The sequence below is a fragment of the Asterias rubens genome, chromosome 17, assembly GCF_902459465.1.
Source record: "Asterias rubens chromosome 17, eAstRub1.3, whole genome shotgun sequence".
NCBI classification, from domain to species: Eukaryota; Metazoa; Echinodermata; class Asteroidea; order Forcipulatida; family Asteriidae; genus Asterias; species Asterias rubens.
The window spans coordinates 7,770,757-7,790,901 of NC_047078.1; the positions used below are offsets into that span (position 1 = coordinate 7,770,757).

Here is a 20,145-nt window from a genome sequence, read left to right on the forward strand (position 1 = left end):
ACCTGTCGAAATTTGAACTCAATTGGCCGTCAAAGTTGTGAGATAATAATGGAAGAAAAAACACCCTTGTCACACAAAGTTGTGTGCTTTAAGGTGCTTGATTTCGAGACCTCATGCGTGAGGTCTCAAAATCAATTAAAATATTTTACCGAGAATTTACTTCTTTCTCAAAAACTATGTTCTTCAAAGGGAGCCGTTTCTCACAATGTTTCATACTATCAACAGCTCTCCATTGCTCGTTACCAAGTAAGTTTTTATGCAAACAATTGTTTTTTTAGTAATAACCAATAGTGTCCAGTGCCTTTAATGTGCTCACTGAAATCACTGTGCTATGAACATCCTTTCAATTTTGTTACCTGATCATATTGCAACTTCTCAGCGGAAATGGACCAACCTCCAAGTAAATTACATCTGCCAAAGATCATAACATCAGCTTCACATAGGTCACTTAATTCACAACAAGAACTTAACATGGGGAGCGTGACTGGTATGTGATGTAATGTCATCCTAACAGTCTACGATTCCTAGTCTATATTTAAACGGATGAACCCGGTGGCCTATATTCACCAATGACATCAAATAATCCATAACTCCTCACCTGTCTTTGTGGTCATTCAAGAAAGAATACTTAAATCATTCAATCAGACTATTTACTCTATTCTAGTTTAACCTTGGGAGTTAGAAACTCTAATGGCTTGATAAAAACGAAGAAGTGTTTACTACTTTCATGGGAATAAAAGTAATTTTGTTTGACATCCGGTCAATTATGAAGTTAGTGAAGAGTGGGCTGAACCTTTTTGCTAGAACAAAGTAAGGGGTTCTACGAACCTTGAATAATCTAATCTTAAGTAGTATTTGTTTGTTTGTTTGTCTCTTTTTAATAGATTATTTTCATTTAAAATGCTTTAAGGCAGTGGACACTGTTGGTAATTGTCAAAGACTACATGTAGCCTTCACAGTTTGTGTATCTCAACATATGCATAAAATAACAAACCTGTGAAAATTTGAGCTCAATCGGTCATCGAACTTGCGAGATATGAATAAAAGAAAAAAACACCCTCGTCACACGAAGGTGTGTGCGTTTAGATGGTTGATTTCGAGACCTCAAGTTCTAAATCTGAGGTCTCGAAATCAAATTCGTGGAAAATTACTTCTTTCTTGAAAACTATGGCACTTCGGAGGGTGCCGTTTCTCACAATGTTTTATACCATCAACCTCTCCCCATTACTCGTTACCAAGTAAGGTTTTACGCTAATAATTATTTTGAGTAATTACCAATGGTGTCCACTGCCTTTAAAGAAAAACGTTTTAGGATCGGGTAATTATTTCTTGCCTTTCAAAGCTAAGCCCCTTTTAATTTGAAAATGTTACCCTAACATTATAGAAAGTTAGGCTATGGATTTAAAAATAGGTTTCACTTTTAAACATTTTCCCCATACAAAAATAATACCTTCTGGTCGTAAGCTATACATGCACAGTGTGCTCTTTCAAAATAGTTATCACTTTAAGTGTCAAAATTGGTATTGAATTTGGCTTGCTCAAATACCAAACAATAAAACCAGGAATAAATTCTACTTTATGAATGCTTACAGATGAGATTCAATTCCTAAGAATCATCGTCAAACTTTGAGGCAATGCTTACCAAATAATTCTAAGCACAAAATTCCTCAGTAAGCAGCATAATGAATTATAGCTGTTTAGCAGAAAATTCTGCTTAGCAAATTACTTGTGTAAGCAAGAAATGACAGGGGTACCAGTCGCAGTAATGGTAACTATGTGGTCTTCTAGCCGGTTACCTCTTTTTGCTAAACAAAATATTTTTTCTGTTAAGCAAGTTTTTGCGCTTTGCAAGTTTTGTGCTTAAAGACTTTATGCAATTGGGCCCTGAGCTTATTAATTTTGAAGCCTGATTACCAACAAATTCTGTGATGTTGGCATCCAGTAAGGCGCAGAATTATGAAGTTGAGCTCAGACTCTCTACTGGATTAGGGATCCAAAACTTGAGGTACGGAAGCCCATCCTTCAATGAAATCTCAGACCTGTCTCTTAGAAACTTGTCACATGGTCATAATTTGATGATTCACTTTCCATTTTCTGGGAGAGGAACTGGAGACCCTGTTTTTGTTATTTCTAAGAGATTTATAGAATCGAGATTATGAGAGGATGTCAGGGGCTTGTGACATAAAGGTCAATCTGGACTAATAAAATAGAAATTGACGCTGTAAATTTCCCAGAAGTGTTATTGCATTTGTGTGACCTTTAAAACCCTGAAAGGAAGATTTGTCACATCATATTTATTTCCTTATGATGAAATCTAGTGAACTGAATTTTGAATTTCATATTAAAGGCACAGCGACTTCAGGCCTGAAGCCTTTCTCGGGCATCTGAAGGTTTACCCACTAAAGGTCCCTTGGTATATAGACTTGATGACTAGTCGTTAGGCGCTGCCTATTTTGTCTGCCGTTCATGCAACAGTCACAGTGCGATTATACACATATGCAACGGTCGTAGGAAGCACGTAACTGCGACTAACTAACACGTGTACTGGGATCGAGGGTGTGTGTACCGTCCCCGTAACTGCACCGCGCTCCAAATGCACCGTGCTTAACAATTACCGTCTTGACTTCAAGACTACTTGGTATAGGATGTACTGAATCCGATATGATATATATACAATGTGAAGGCCTGTATGCTTCGTTTTGAGAGGGCAAAGGCACCTAGGCAAGGGCACCTATGAGTAAGCTTGGGCGATATCGATTTATTTTATTCACGATATATATATGTATCGTCGACAATATATTGCGATCTCGATATAATCGCGATTATTTAAATTTGACATCATCAGTCTTCAAACTCTCAGTGAAAGTTTCAGAAGAGACAGTCATAGCATAAGAGAGGTGTTCTAATGACCTATTCTTCTGGTTTTACTCCAAACCTATGTGGTGCAAGATGTCTCAGCTAGGAAATACATCGCGATATTGCGATACCTAGTTGATATCGCGATATATCGCGATTTATCGATATTTCGATTAAAACCAAATCGATCTGATATCGAAATCGTTTACAAATTAGTATCGCGATATTCGATAATATCGTGGTATCGCCCAAGCTTAGCTTACCTATGATGAAATTGTAAATTTCTACTGGAGCATTTCAAGGGCACCAAGGCAATGACCATGGGGCCTGGAGGCATGCAATCACCTTTGTTGCCTTAATGTAGTATCAGGCCCGAAACATGCAAACCTTTTTCAAAACCAAGTTGAATCGATTGTTCAAGACTATCTCATCCTATAGTATTTCCACCTCCAAGATTCATTCAGAGTTAATATGTAGACCCCTGGGTCAAAATACAAAGTTTGTACTATACTTGACCATCAGTGACCCGTACAGCTATTGGCCAAACCCAAGGCCTTTGGTCAAATTCTTGGACTTCAAGGAATGATGAACCAAATACCAAGGGTAATTAGTGTGAGTTCAGGCGGCTCGCTAGTTACTGGTCTGATGTTAGTATGGATGGTTAGATCATTCTACTTTCACGGTTAGAGCCACTGGCCATATCATTGATTAATCGGTACAGAGGAATGGCATGTGATTCACAGATGGTTTGGAAATTGGCCAATTGGTGTACAGGTGGCCAATTGCTTACAGTTGACATTGAACTTCACCAGGTTAGTGCTTGATGGATTCTCAGTTGGATGATTGATTTCTGATTGGGCTATGGATTAGTGATTAGCCAAATGACCCATGATTGGCTCATCATATTTCAAACTAGTCTCAAACATACTAGGCTCAGTTGCAGTCACTGTGTGGACATAAAATTGTATTCGTAAACTCTGAAAATAACATTGTGTGGACGTATGTACAAGTCCAAAGAGTGTTTTTAAGTCACGGCATTATGTGGACCTCTTTGGTCTCGGGTCCACACTTCGTATGGAGGCTTACGTACATGTAGCATTAAAACATGACTGTCTGTGATTGGTCCAGGGGTCGATTGCATAATGATAATCCTAACTTAGTATTTATTTAGTCCCTGCCCGACTGCGTGGGTTTTTCCCTACTACATGTATGGGGGTTTTCCTCCCACGTCTTAAACTGAAATTTCTTCATTATCTTCCTAACAAAAAGTTGGTGTGTGATGTTTCCAATAAGATACTTTGCCAACTATATCATGGAAGGGTCGTGGCCGAGCAGTTAAGAGCACCGAATTCAAACTCTGGTATTTGTTACCAGCAGAGTGTGGGTTCGAATCCCACAGCCGCGGCACTTGTGTCCTTAAGCAAGACACTTAACCATTGCTTCGTCCTTCGGATGGGACATTAAGCCAGTGTTCCCAGTTAGTCCCCGCTTGTAAAAGAACCCAGTGCACTTATCAAAAGAGAAGTGGTTCGCCTCATTGTTCCTGGCTGTGGCAGCTGTATGCGCCGTAACACTTCGTAAACCCTTGTAAGGTGCTACATAATTGGGTCTCAGAATTAATAACTTCAATAACCTATCTTTCTGAAAGTTTGTATTACTTAACGCCTTGAGTACCTTGTTTGGTAGATACATGTCGTATATATAAGACTTCGATATTATTATTAAAGGCAGAGGACACTATTGGTAAATACTCAAAATAATTATTAGCATAACACCTTACTTGGTTACGAGTAACGAGTAATGGGGAGAGGTTGATTATTATCTCGCAACTTCGACGACCAATTGAGCTGAAATTTTCACAGGTTTGTTATTTTATGCATATGTTGAGATACACCAAGTGAGAAGAATTACCAGTAGTGTCCAGTGTCTTTAACTATACAATTCAGATTCAGATAGTTGAAGTTTTGCTGCATGTGTAGACGGACTGTAGTCTGTGAATGCAACTGTTACGTTAGTGATTGGTAAGAGCAACAACTGCGGTCTTGACCCAAAATATAATCACAGCGGCCCACCAGGAAGGAACACTGTGTGATAAATGGACCCCTAGCTAGGAGCTTAATTTACCAAAACACTCAAAGACTTGGTATTGTTTATGGGATGTTATGATAGCATGCTGTTATATGTACATTCGAACATGATGAACTGCCATGCTACACGCACACAGACAACATAAAAATAATATTGTGTAAGTTTGTTTCTTCAAAATGATAAGAAAGTCAATATAATCTTGATTGCAAGAATGATATTGTTTGGTTTTACTCAGTACTTTCCTGAGTTCTTTAAAAAAAAATCAACAGGTATATGTCTTGGGTGTGACTTGAACCCAAGACCTTTGCCAATCTAGAAGAGTAGAGTCATACACCGTCTTACCAACTAAACATCCAAGTTTGCCTGGTAGCTAGAGGCAGTTTGAATCCTATAGAGGCAGTGTGAGTCCTTACACATCGATGTTAGGGTAAAACCAAATAATATTTTTTTTTATCCCTATGCAAATTTAAAGACCTGCTTGAACGAAAATGTCAAGTCGTGAACTTTGCTGAATTCCACTTAAAATGTTTTCGATGAATAAGGAAATCGAGTCATATGATTATAAATAGGTTTCAATTGTGTAAAAAAACAATCATTTTGTATGCCCTTGTCCAGAGCTTTTCTGCGAGATTTGTGAAAAGCCCCGTTACGTAATCACTCTCAAAACATCATAAGTAGATTAAGCCGCTTTGTTGCAGCGTGGATGTATAACAAAGCAAACTCCCACAAATGACGTCAGCGGCATTGTCCTTTGACGCCCGCTCTCAACGGCAGAAATGTTTTTAGTTTTTCAAAAAACCTTCAGGTAGGGGCCTGATTTTTTACTCGATAATTACGAAAAGTGCAGAAGTGTACACATATCAAAATTACATTAAAATGGTGAACAAGTGCATTATAAACAAGTAAAAATACCATTTCTATTGAAAACATTCCGCTCAGGTAGCTGTATAAGACCTATTAAAGAATGAGATTGTAAGGGTTCTTTTATTTGGCAAACTGCCGACAGATAAACAAATAAAGTTTGCATCACAGAAATGGATCCTTTTCCAAAGTTTGTTTAAGCCCAATTAAATTCGCAGACTAGGCTTGAAATTAAACTGAGGCCATGGCCCATGTTGCCCCTTGTCTTGGCCTTGGTGCCCCTTCAAATATGACTTTAAGATTTTCCAGTGGAAGTACCCTTAGTAAAATGATAGTGGCCTTACCCAGTAACCCTTTAAGATGAAATTCAAGGCCACCCAAACATATGACTACGTTTTGTATCCTAATATGGTACCTTTACAAACAATTATTTTCTGTTGCTAAGAAATCCTTGCCCTATGATGTTTGGACCATTCTGACAAGTGACTAGACTAGAAAAGATTCTTGCATGTATACATCAATTCCTGATTCAATTGAAGTTGATTCGATAAGATGAATGTAATGTGAATCGACTAGACATGAGTAAACTTCACTAGCTTCGGACTCCTGTGGTTACTTAGCACCATGCCATGCCAGTGAAATCCAACCTCAGTACACATCCTAAGTACACATATCCCCAAGCAGATTGTAAACCCTCGGGCAATCCTACACAGTTGTTCTTTACCATCACATTTTAACAACACCTGACAAATTATTTACCTCTCATGTCTTATAAAAAGCTTCTTCCATGCCCCGAAGGAGTAGACATTCTTAAAAAGTCGCTGGAATCGGGGACAGGAAACTTTCTGCCAGGGTTGTTGAGTGAATGTTTTTTTTTCTTCTTATTTTCAAGAGGAATGTTTTTATTGGATGAGATGAAAGATGAACCACTCTACCAGATAAAAATTGCTTGATGCGCTCTGTTACAGTACCTCCATAGTAAGAGTGCTGTTTTTTTTTATCCTAAATGCATTTTAAGAAGAAATCTCTTTCAGTAATACCATGTGTGTACACTTGCTGGGTAGATAATGTTCTTTTTGAGAACGAAACTAACTTATATAGAAGAGTTTGCGGTAACACCATGTAATAATCTCTAAATGAGTTGGGGTGGTTCTGAAAAGAACCGTTGGTTTAACTCGACGTTTCGATCAGTAACTAACTTACGTTCCATAACATGTACCTGCGGAATAGATTTTTCGGAATTCGGGAGACTTCTCTGTTCTAAAAAGAACTGTCCTGCTTATTGTCGACTACCTGGGCGACAGGTATGAAATCAGTCGGGACTACTACTTTTGCTTAGTGGATCGAGAGATTTTTTGTTATTAAGATGATTTCTGCCACAATTTTAGCAGCTTTTAACTCTTTATTGATCAGCAACTGTTTGTTTCATTGTGATTACAAACAATATGCTAGCATTGAATAGTGGTCATTTGGCAAAATGTAATGCACTGGGTTTCATTCAATTTCGTAGAGTCGCTTAGCAAAAAAGAAACTGCTTTGCATGAAATTTCTTCCTTGATAAAAACAGGAATAGCAACCAAATTTCCACATGATTTTCAGGATTTTAAAGCAAACACCAGCTTAATACCAGTAACAAGCGAAATGCAACAAATGGAAATTTGGATGGTAATCCTGCTTTTATCAAGGAAGCAATTTCACGTTAAAATACAGTAATTGTCAAAGACCAGTCTTCTCACTTGGTGTATATCGTTGGAGTTACGAGATAACTATGAAAGAAAAACACCCTTGTCACACAAAGTTTTATGCTTTTAGATGCTTGATTTCGAGACCTCAAATTCTAAACTTGAGTTCTCGAAAGCAAATTCGTGGAAAATTACTTCTTTCTCAAAATCTATGTCACTTCAGAGGGAGCCGTTTCTCACAATGTTTTATGCTATCAACCTCTCCCCATTACTCGTTACCAAGTTGGGTTTTATGCTGATAATTGATTTGAGTAATTACCAATAGTGTCCACTGCCTTTAAGCAAATTGTTGTGCTTAGCAGCTCTATGAAATTGGGTCCTGCTCACTGAACAAATGTTTGAATCTGGCTAGGGCACAAGGAGTTAGGACATGATGGAGCTAGAAATAGTTGGGAGTGAGGACCTTGTGTCTGTCATTGAGCCTCTTGCAGAGGAAAATTTGCTGTGCCCCTTCCAGAAAGACATTCAAGTTCTCGGAATGTACATGTAACAGTAAGGCATGTTGTGTAAGTTGCTATTCAACCACCAGTGATTTATGAGTGAGTTAGGTCAAGGGTTAGGCCATCTAAGTGACCAGACAAGCCCTTCAGAGAGTGCCTCCATGGTGATAGGGCAAATCTCTATTTTAGGTTCTTGTACTTTGTGTGTTGTATCAAGAATTCTCACTGGGAGATCTGGTTCCAAACAGAGGTTTAGACAGGCGTAAATCTATCTGTCAACACTTGTTATTAGTAGATTCTAACCAACAATGTACACCCATGGTACACCAAGCAAGTGCTCCAGCCCTCCCCCCCCTCACCTTGCAACCCCCTAGTCCATTATGGGTCTTGCATGTTTTCTGTCTTTTCTACTTTAGAGTTTTACCCTCTTGCCATGTGTGTTTTTTTATGTTTTGTAAAATACTTCTTTAAATTTTTGTTACATTTGACTGTTTCTGATTTAATATTTGTTTTTGTCCTGTAATTGGCGCTTGCGCTGTTGGATGTTGAATAAAGTAGAATGAAATAAAAAAAAAAAAAAAAAAAATATAACTCCAACCATAAAAAAGGGCCTTGTCCAATCAACTTGGAGGCAACCAACTGCAGTGCACGCTACATGACCACTTTGGTAGCACATGAGGCATTTGTCAAGAAATTGCTTACTGTCCCCATAAGAAAATATCTGAACATTCAAACGTGAATGGGTTATCTTTTTTGAGATTGCCTGGAACTGGTTGCCTGTACATTGCCTGGTGTGACGTGACCCTAGGACATTAGTGGTAGATTGCCGATCCCAAAAAGAGGAAGTTTGGGGTTGTTGAGGTTAACTCCCCTGTATAAACACTGACATACCCCGCCTCAGGAAACTCATGAACCATTCAGACCCTCCTTTACATTCTCAAGGGATCTGAGTTTTATCAAAGTTCACAATTAGATTCCGGTAGCCGTCATACTCGCAATGAGAAATGACTCTGCGATTTTTTGACTGTTTTATCAATTTGTCTTGATTCCTTTTCTATTTTTGAAAAGATTTGGTTGTATTTTGTTGGTTGCTATGGGAGGGTGTGTAACTATAGTAACTAGTTTTCTTGTGTATATTTGGATTGCCTTAACACTATGTGTGTATCTACTTGCTGGGTAGATTATGTTCTTTTGAGAACTTGTCTTGCTATTTATTCAACTACCCCGGAAAAGATTTGTTTCGGAAAGTTCCAATAAAAATTTACATTTTCCTCATAGATGTGCCCCTTACCAGAGGACAATTTTTTTGCCCCTTCAAGAGTGAAGTTCAAGGCCTTGTGTAATGTAACAGAACTTTCAATGAATATAAAAGGATGGCAAACAAGTTGATAGTTATTGCCAGTGACAGTCATATGTCACAAAGAATTTACAATCTTCGCTTACATCAAGTCTTCTTCTTACAATTGCTTCATCCTTGTCAAGAGTAGATTTTAGTTCCTTGTTAGACAGTAAAATAGCGTTTATTTATCTCAAAGGTTTAGGTATACATTGTAGGGAGGGGGTAATTTCCAAAGGATATCTGGAAATATGACAAACCATGGGTTAATTAGGGAAAGGTTTATGGGTGATTAATGGCATGGGTGATGCATCAGAGTAATTATAACACAGGTAATCGTTACAGCAAAGAGTGTTTAGGCCTACTTAAAGGCCGTGGACACTATTGGTAATTACTCAAAATAATTATTAGCATAAAACCTTTCTTGGTGATGAGTAATGGGGAGAGGTTGATGGTATAAAACATTGTGAGAAACGGCTCCCTCTGAAGTACTTTAGTTTTCGGGAAAGAAGTAATTTTCCACGAATTTGATTTAATCAACCATCTAAATGCACAGAACTTTGTGTGAAAAGGGTGTTTTTTCTTTCATCATTATCTCGCAAGTTCGATGACCGATTGAGCTCAAATTTTCACAGGTTTGTTATTTTATGCATATGTTGAGATACACCAACTCTGAAGGCTAGTCTTTGACAATTACCAATAGTGTCCACTGCTTTTAAACCAAACATAGTGGATGCAATATTTGACAGGTAGCACTTTGTGTAAATCTCTTCTTAATAATGTTGGTTCTGAGGAGAACTGGTGGTTGACAACTCCATCAGTTCTTCTCAGAACCGCTGGTTCTTTTCAGAACCAACACTACCCAAAAGAGATTTACACATGGTAATACTGCAAACCTCGCCTGATGATAAGTAATATAGCCCAACCATACAAAGTTTCAAATTATACTTATTATTTGGTTGTTCCTTAAAGACAGTGGACACTATCGGTATTTGTCAAAGACAAGGTTTCTCACTTGGTGCATCTCAACATATGCATAAAATAACAAACCTGTGAAGATTTGAGCTCAATCGGTCATCGAAGTTGCGAGATAATAATGAAAGAAAGAAACACCCTGGTCACACGAAGTTGTGTGCTTTCAGATGCTTGATTTTGAGACTAAGCTTGGGCGATATCAATTTATTTTATTCACGATATATCGCCGACAATATATCGCGATATTCGATATAATCGCGATTAATGAAATTTGACATCATCAGTCTTCAAACTCCAAGTGAAAGTTGTAGAAGAGACAGTCATAGCTTAAGAGAGGTGTTCTAATGACCTATTCTTCTGCTTTTACTCCAAACCTATGGGGTGCAAGATGTCTCAGCTAGCAAATACATCGCGATATTTAATCGATATTGCGATATATCACGATTATCGCGATATATCGATATTTCGATTAAAATAAAATCCATCCGATATCGAAATTGTTTCCAAATTAATATCGCGATATTCGATAATATCTTGATATCGCCCAAGCTTATTTGAGACCTCAAATTCTAAATCTGAGGTCTCGAAGTCAAATTTGTGGAAAATTACTTCTTTCTCGAAAACTATGGCACTTCAGAGGGAGCCGATTCTCACAATGTTTAATACTAACCAACCTTTTCCCCATAACTCATAATCAAGAAAGGTTTTATGATAATAACTTTTTTTAGTAATTCCCAATAGTGTCCACTGCCTTTAAACAGAAAAATCAATAACTGTTTCAAAGGAATATGAAATCTGTTTAATTTTAAAGTTGTCTTTTCGAGACCTGATGTTTGAAACTGAACACAAGAGGTTGTAAGATTAAACTTTGTCTGTTTTCATTCTAAATTTCAATTTATTATCAACAATAATATCTCAGTAAACACGCAGACAATAAACTTATAGTACACTCTTTTCATAGATTGTCAAACAACGGCTCAACCGCAGAGAATGTTTTTTTTTGTCTTGTAGTTTTTTCCCAGGCAAGTGGTTCCATTCAGGAAAGGCAAAGTCGTACCTTTACGTGTCTGCTCGAGCGAGAAATTGCTTGTTGTTATTTTAAGTTGTGTTCTCTGTAAGCCGGGAAGTCAATAAAAGGGAAATAATAATAGTGATCAAGGTCAGTCTACGAGAGAGAGAGGAAAGTCTTGCTTCTACATTAAAGGGAAGGTTTATCATTGGTTTTTGAAATTCATTCACATAGAGCTAAATACAGTGTGCAAAGTACCTTAGAAAATTTCATCAAATTTGTAGGAAGTTTGTGGACAAAAATGAAGAAGTAGCCCTATGTTTTGAGTTGGCCTTTCAGATAGACTCTGCTAATTTGTGCATATTTAAATACCCTACATTAAGTACTTGTACTGGGTCCTTTTGGTTTGTAAGCAGTTTGCAAAAACTTATGCTATTTTCTGGAGTATGTTTTGTGAGGGATTTTCAGAAAGTTTTCTTTTGGCAACTTTTGTCTTGGTTAGAAAATACTGTTTTTGGTTTTTAATTGTAAACCCATTGCTGTGCTCTTGTTGTTCAATAACAGTGTGTCTAGAACCTTTAAAAAAAATCATCTATACATCAGCTTGCCCAGACACACATGCATGTGTAATTACAAAGTTTGTTTTATGTCTAGGATAAACAGACATAAAAGGAAGTCAATGTACGTAGCTTGTACACATTGTAACTGTAGGTAATACTTACTGTGGGATCTGTGGTGATATGATAGAGTAGAACAAAAAGTATAAGAGATGTTAAATTTGCATCGGGATAAAGAATATTAATTTTGGTTTTTACCCATACATGTACACCGATGTGTGTTAGCACTGTATACTCAGTACTTTCCCAAGTCCTGTGAAAAATATCACATGCATGTTACTCGGGTGGGAATCGAACCCACGACCCTTGCAATTCTAGAGCAGTGTCTTACCAACTAGACTACCGAGATTGCCCGGAAGCTAGAGGCAGTTCAAATCCTATGTTTTGGCACTGGGTACTGCAACGATATAAGAGATGTTAAATTTCCATCGGGGATAAAGAATATTAATTTTGGTTTTTACCCATACACCGATGTGTGTTAGCACTCTGTATACTCAGAAAAAAGGTAATCTATTCATTCATGGTTGAACATTGATGGTTTAAGGTTCTCCATAAAAAGCTCATATAGTTTTTCTATTTCTATATGAACTTGAGAATGTATCAGTTATCTTTGTATAGTTTTGATAATACTCTATACTCTATTAAAAAATGTTGTACTTTCCCAAAACAGTCATGACCATTCATTCTGACAGCAGAGAGCTTATTTATGGTACAGCCTCTCTTCACTTTCTTATGAAAGATAGTAAAGTTTTTCTTTATAATAATCCTTAAGTGATTTATACTTTTGTTTTAAAGACACTGGACACTATTGGTAATTGTCAAAGACTAGTCTTCACAGTTTGTGTATCTCAACATATGCATAAAATAACAAATCTGTGAAAATTTGAGCTCAATCGGTCGTCGAAGTTGCGAGATATTAATGAAAGAAAAACATGCCCTTGTCGCACGAAGTTGTGTGCTTTCAGATGCTTGATTCAGATACCTCAAATTCTAAATCTGAGGTCTCAAAATCACATTCGTGGAAAACTACTTCTTTCTCGAAAACTACGTCACTTCAGAGGGAGCTGTTTCTCACAATGTTTTATACTATCAACCTCTCCCCATTACTCGTAATCAAGAAAGGCTTGATGATAATAACTATTTTGAGTAATTACCAATAGTGTCCACTGCCTTTAAGTGATCTTTGAATGTCTCCAGGATGTGTCGATTTGACCTAAGAGTCTGGGCTTTGGGGCAGCACCTTTGAATTTGCATCATTTTATTCTATCATGAATTGAATGGTATACCTTACCTTTAACATGGTTGTATGATTCTTAGCTTTGTAAATGAACTTCATCACTTGTGAAAGAATTGCAACACTGAGGTGTTGGTTGTGTGGGGGGCAGTTTGAATTGGTAGACGCAGTCAATTGGTAGTCACCTTCAGTTGGTAGACGCTTTCAGTTTGTAGACTCATTCAGTTGGTAGGCGGGAAGACACGATCACACCTCTGAGTGTTAGAGATATTGTCCTTCAGGTTCCATGTTGACGTACATGATTCATTCTGATATTGAAGGACAGTTTTACTATAAAAAAACACTTCTGAATTATGTGGTAGAAGTGTAAAAACTTATCATGCAGTTGATTGTTAGTTAAGGCTGCCCATGAGTAATGTTGATTGTCAAGTCAGTAATGCGCAAGATAATCATTTCAATCTAATGACAGACCCCAAAATAACTCACCGCACCCACAGCAATTGCCATGGTGCCGTGTGCGTCTTCTGTGGTGCCCTTTGAAAAGGTAAAATACAAATCTTCCTGATAGAAGTGCCCCTTACCAGACGAAAATTTATGTGCCCCTTCAAGAGAGAAGTTCAAGGCTTGGACTTGTATCTCTGAACTTTCAATTGACCAGAAATATATTCCATATGCCTTTATATTTGTTAAATTTGCATATGGGATAAAGAATATATATTTTGGTTTTACCCTTACAGCGATGTGTGTTACCACTGTACGCTCAATACTGCCTCTAGCTACCGGGCAATCTCGGTGGTCTAGTTGGTACGTCACTGCTCTGAAATTGCAAGGGTTCTGGGTTCAAATCACACCCGTGTTATATGCCTGTGATTTTTTTTCACACTGAACTCGGGAAAGTGCTGAGTATACAGTGCTACATGTAACACAAATCAGGGTATGGGTAAAAACCAAAATTAATATTCTATATGCTGAGTTGAACTTTCACTGGGCTACATAGCACTCAGACCAGTGGTCCAATGGGTAGAGTGTCATGGCCGAGTGGTTAAGAGCATCGAATTCAAGTTCTGGTGCTAAGTCACTGGAGTGTGGGTTCGAATCCGGCTCGTGACACTTGTGTCTTCACCCAGCGGTATAAATGGGTACCTGCGAGGGTAGAGGTTGATATTGTGAATGAAAAAGCCTTTGGAGCGCCACGGCAGCTCGGGGCTGTATACTCCCTATTGGGAGGTAAGAAAAATTAAAGGGATGTTGTTGGCCCAATGACCAGGGGACTAATGTAAAGCGCATTGATACGGTTTATTGTGAAATGCGCTATTTAAGAATTTGTTATTATTATTATTAATATTATTATTATTTCAAGACCTGATTATCATGATTACACTAATAAGACTGATTTGTTTTGTTTTATTTGCTAGATATTGATGAGTGTCGTAACTCGCAGTGTGCGCAGGATTGCATCAACACCGAGGGCGGTATGCGATGTGAATGTGGAGCTGGGTTTACCCTCTCGCCTGATAACCAAGGATGCATAGGTTAGTACAGGGTCTTATTACACAGGACTTGAACCCACACTCTGTTGATCAGAAACACCAGAGCTTGAGTCCAGTGTGCTTGATTGACCGCTTAAGCCCCTTTCACACGAGCGCTGCAAACGCGGGTCCCTGGTTAAGGGCGCCAGCCGTCTGTCACCTTTACCGCGTGCGATTTTTTTAGCGAGCATTCACACGACACGCACACACACACACATGTAAACATACGTCCCTCGTTTGGGTAGGCCTACTGCATGGACAAAAGTCTACAAGCAAGAGGCTTGAGTTAAAACAAAAACCTTACAGTTAAAAGGAATAAAATAAATCAATTTCATTGAAATCAGTTAAGTCACATAAAATGTAGAATATTTTAAAAACATTTGCGATAACGTAACTCTCATCCCGTCGGCCGGCGGGAAGGGGGTTACGTTTTCGAAGCTAAAAAAAGAAAAACACAAAATTCCACGATTCAAATAGCTTTTTGGACGTTAAAAATACTACATTGTTGAATGGAAATGCTTTTTAGATATGAAATTATTGATGAGACATACCAAATAATGAATTAAAACATCGAAAAGCTTAGCCAAATGACGTATTCTGCTTGCGATTGAACGATGTTTTTGCTTCAAGGTTTGAGCTTGTCTTGAAATGCAGCGATCCAGCAACGTCGAGTCATGATCGCGTCGAAGAAAAACACAAAATTCCATGATTCAAATAGATTTTTGGACGTTAAAAACGCTACATTGTTGAATGAAAATGTTTTTTAGATATGAAATTATTGATGAGACATAACAAAATGGTGAATTAAAACATCGAAAAGCTTTGCCAAATGACGTATTCTGCTTCCGTTTGAACAATGTTTTTGCTTCAAGGTTTGGGCTGGTCTAGCATCCGGCCACAAAACCCACCAGCCAAACGGATCGTAGTCCAGCGTTGAGCAGATATACATGTACATGTATGTACATGTACATATGCATGCTATAGTTCGCCCATTTCTTCCTCCATGGTTCTTCACGTGTCAACGCAGCAGTCCCTCATTACGATCGCAGGCATTCGGTTCAGACGATGGCTCCCGTGATTATAACATCGATGCGATTTTTTGGAGGAGGTCTCGATCTGTGTTATGAACAACACGGGACCCAGGTAATTTCGTAACATACATAGCATTCACACGACGTGGATTTGCGATTTCATAACATCGATGTTATGAAATCGCACGGGACCCTCGTTTGCAGCGCTCGTGTGAATGGGCCTTTAGAGACCTACTCCTTGTACATAGCACCATGTAATGGTTTACAAGGTGCTGTGGCACAGTTTGCAGCCAATCAAACTAGAAACACCGGGCGAACTCCCTTCTCTTTTTTCGGTAAGTGCACTGTGTTCTTTTGCGTGCGCTACACAACACACAGAGCCTACGGCTTTATGTTCCATCCGAAGGACGAAGCGTTATGGTTAAATGTCTTGCTGAAGGACACAAGTGCCACGACTCTTGAACCCGACAGTCTCCTGTACAGAACCACCACAGCTTGAGTCCGATGCTCTTATCCGCTCGGCCACAACACGCCACATGGCTACAAAATAAAAGCTGGCAAGGATATTTTAGCGATGATTATAATTTCCACTTTTTAATTCTTTAATCCCAGATATTGATGAGTGTGCAAGAAGTGATTGGCAACCATGTCATCATACATGTATCAATTCTAAAGGAAGCTACAGATGTTCTTGTCAGCCGGGATTCTACCTCCATCAGAATGGAAGATCCTGCTTAGGTAAGTTCATATAGTTGGATTATGGGTTGGCTTATTATAAAATAGGGTTGTTAGCAATTAGTGGTTGGGGGTGTCAGCCAGGATTCTACGCCCATCAGAATGGAATATCCTGCTTAGATAAGTTCTCATAGGAGAATTATGGGTTGGCTTATTATGAAATAGGGGTGATTGCAATTATGTTTTTTTTAGCCTATGAGAATGTTTCTGCTAGGGTTGAAAGGTCAGGCCATTAATTATTTTTTGGCATATGAACAAAAACACTATTACGACTAGACATTTTCTGGAGATTTCTCACACTGTTTATATTGCCCATAAACAGGCCTGTAGACACCACAGAGGTCACGGCATCTGTTGCCCTGATCTCGGCCTCGGTGCCCCTTCAAAAGTTTCACTTTTAACATTATGGAAGTGCCTTTGCAAAGAGAAAATGGTCTTTCCTTTATATTGCCTTTATATTGCCTATAGATAGGCCTGTATTAAGACACTACAGAGTTCATGGCATCTGTTGCCCTGGTCTTGGCCTTGGTGCCCCTTCAAAAGTTTCCCTTTTAACATCCCAATGGAAGTGCCTTTTGCAGAGAGAAAATGGCTTTTCCTTCTCAAAGATAAAATTCCAGGCCAGCTTGTATGACTTTTAGATGAACTCTTGGTTCTTAGTCTAGACTTTTAATAGAGCAGCAATAATCTATATGATTATAAGGCAAAGGATGTTTTGTATTGTGATTTGAATTGATCACAGCATGTAGTCTGTCTGATAATGAAGTCCGTGTTTCCTCAATAGAATACCTTAAAGTTTTGAACCTTTAAAGCGCTCTCGGCTGTACACTATAACATTCTAGAAAGAAAAGAGTTGACTACCAAGTCTCCTAAGTTTCATAAAGCTGTTAGGCAGAAAATACTGCTCAGCAAATTTCTTTGCTAAGCAAACAAATGAGTGAGGCACCAATTGCAACAATATAAACTTTATTGGATTTGGGTTAATAGTAACAAGATTTTTCTGTGCTTAGCAAGTTTTTTTTAAATGAAATTGGTACTTGTGGATTTTTGTACTTTGCAATTTTTTGATATTTTGTTGTTGATGGAAGTAGGTTGAGCTTTCCAGAGATTTAATGGACACAATAGACTCAGCCTCTCACCTGATTAACCCAATATTTCTAGTGATTACCCTAATGCCCTAAATCAGAGTCCAGCTGTGTTTGATCCGTCCTATATTTCTATAACATTCTGTAGGAAAGCTTCCGGCCAGGGACTTAAGTTTTGGATTTTTTCTTTGGACGTTATTTTGTTCATCACGTTCCATATTGTGCGGTTTGTTGAAAGTGTTTTGTTGTTGTTACTTCTTAACCGCAATATATCAATATTATTAAGAATCCATGTACCTTTGTACAGTTTAAGGTTGGCATTTAGGCCTGGAAAGGTTCTTAGATTTGAAAGTTACTCTTTGAAAATTTTCTAAAAATAGAAATACTTGGTTCCTTCTTCCATTTCTTTTTTGATGAACAAGTAACTTAAAGAGCTTGTTTTGATTTTGTCAAGAAATTCCTCTGTAAAAGTATGTCCACCTTTCCTTCATAATTCATTTGGATTTAGCCTTCGAGAAATATTCTGCTAGTGTCAAAACAACAGGCGGTTAACTATTTTTGGCATAAATTCATTTCAGTACACAACTATAGAGCTTTATAACAGAAATAGTCTTAGACTCTTCCAGCTTGGAAGTAATTAAGATCAGCAACATTTATAACTTCTTGCATCTACAAGTAGAATATAATTTCAAAACCTTTGGCTGTTCAAAACCTTCAACCTTCAGGATGAGCAAACCCTAGTACCATTGTGCTATACACTATCCATTCAGAATTGTGTATGGGTGTTCACCGTCTCTTATGTAACTACGCAAAAGCTTGCCCCTAATCAAATGGCGTAGAAACTGTCTTGATAGTCGGGGGAATTCAACTGTAAGCGTTGCTTTGTAACTAAGCGAGTCATTGTACCAAACATTGTTCAAATCTAACTCGCAAATGGCTTATTGCCATGGTGCCCTGTGCTTTGGCTGATGGTGCCGTTCAAATACAAATTTACATTTGCTCATACAGTAGATAGAAATGCCCCCGATTCAGGGCCTGAAGTATGACTAAGTCAATGTTGTAGAACCCCCTTTAAGCGCTGGATTTAGAATCAGGTGAATCATATAGACCAACAAGTTTGTTATTGAAGGTCAACTAATTGGGTTATGTTCACCCATGGTTAGACCAGAGAGAGAATTTAATCAACCTTGAGACTGTGTACTCTTGTTGTGATGGGTCATTTCCTTCAGCATCAGGAAATCCCGCTGTCTTTAAATAAAAGTACACAATTTGCTGAATTGCTTGCTTAAAAAAAAAGTAATTTTAAATCTTAGCTTCCCACAATACCATCAAAGTTAACAGTGCCTAAAGGCACAGCAGCCGATTTCACGAAACGCTAGGATTAATCCTATCTCGAGTTCGGACGAGTAACCCGTCCTAACTTAGGATAGGTCCAATGTTCCCTAACGTCTTTGGATACAGAATCTTACTCGTCCTAAGTCCCAAGACGAATCCTAAGTTAGGAAGAGTTTGGTGAAATCGACGGCCGGACACTTTGGTAATTACTCAGAATTATTATTAAATCAATAATTGTGATTCAGTAATAACTAGAGGTTGAGTTATTCTATTCTGAAATCAGCGGTTAGCTTGGTAGGATTAAGACCCACAGTCTAACCACTCTATTCTAGTCATTGTGAAATCAGTGGTTAGCTTGGTGGGATACAAACCTACAACTTGTGATTGCCTGCAGTCTAACCACTGGTCATAGAGTTATATATATAAGAACTAGAGGGCGCACTGGTGATGCTTCTTGCAAAAACGCGACGGTACCGCAAGGAGACACGCGCGCGCCATTCTGTACGCGCGTTGAATATGAAACACTTGTTTGAGTTTGTGTTTATTGAACGCTACGCGATGCTTTTTCAACTTACAAAATGGCGGCACAAACACACACTAAGCAATGCATGTTTTGTCAACTTAGAAAATAGCCGCCTGGGCGCATGCCGGGTCGCATATATAGGCCATTGCGCCCTCTACTTCTTATATATAACTCTATAGAATCAAACATACAACTTGTTATTGCCTGCAGTCTAACCACTGGTCCACGTTGATATGGGGAACAAGATCTAGCTTCCTTCTGATAGGTCGATCCTTGGTAAAGTGTTGAGGTACCGTTAAAAAAGTGTGTTCCTCATAAGAGGGTAGACTGCAAAACAAGAGGGGGGGGGTATATGAAACCCATGACTAACACCCCCCTCATCATGCACGTACAGGGTCCCTATTGGATTGTCTAGACCATTCCCTTGAAAAGACCGACTTGAAAAATAGCCCAATTACAGACCCTCCCTAAGGATTACACCCTCCTGGGCTACCCCCATCCCTCCTTACCCCCATCCCTCCTTACCCCCCTCCCCAAGATCCTGTTTGTTTAAGCTTGAACTGATCTGGAAGTATGGTACAGTTCAACTTCATGAAGCTTGTTAGCAAATAATTTCTTGAACATTTTAGTTTAGCAGATAGCCTTGAGCATCCAAACTTTAAGTTAACAAACAGTTTTCAGAGAGTTCTCCCCAAAAATCTCCCGGTTGTAGAATAGTAGGACTAATAGACAAACTCTACCCAGCAAGT

The 20,145-nt window shown here is 38.5% G+C and overlaps 1 protein-coding gene across 1 annotated transcript in view; it reads left to right on the forward strand.

Annotated features, from left to right (window-relative positions):
• The window catches only part of LOC117301758 (fibrillin-1-like), a 111,843-nt gene that overhangs the window by 39,708 nt on the left and 51,990 nt on the right, over positions 1-20,145 (forward strand). Inside the window, exons 7-8 of the mRNA XM_033785779.1 lie at positions 14,574-14,690; positions 16,331-16,456. Of these exons, the coding sequence (XP_033641670.1) occupies positions 14,574-14,690; positions 16,331-16,456 (243 nt within the window). The remainder of the gene's footprint in view (positions 1-14,573; positions 14,691-16,330; positions 16,457-20,145) is intronic.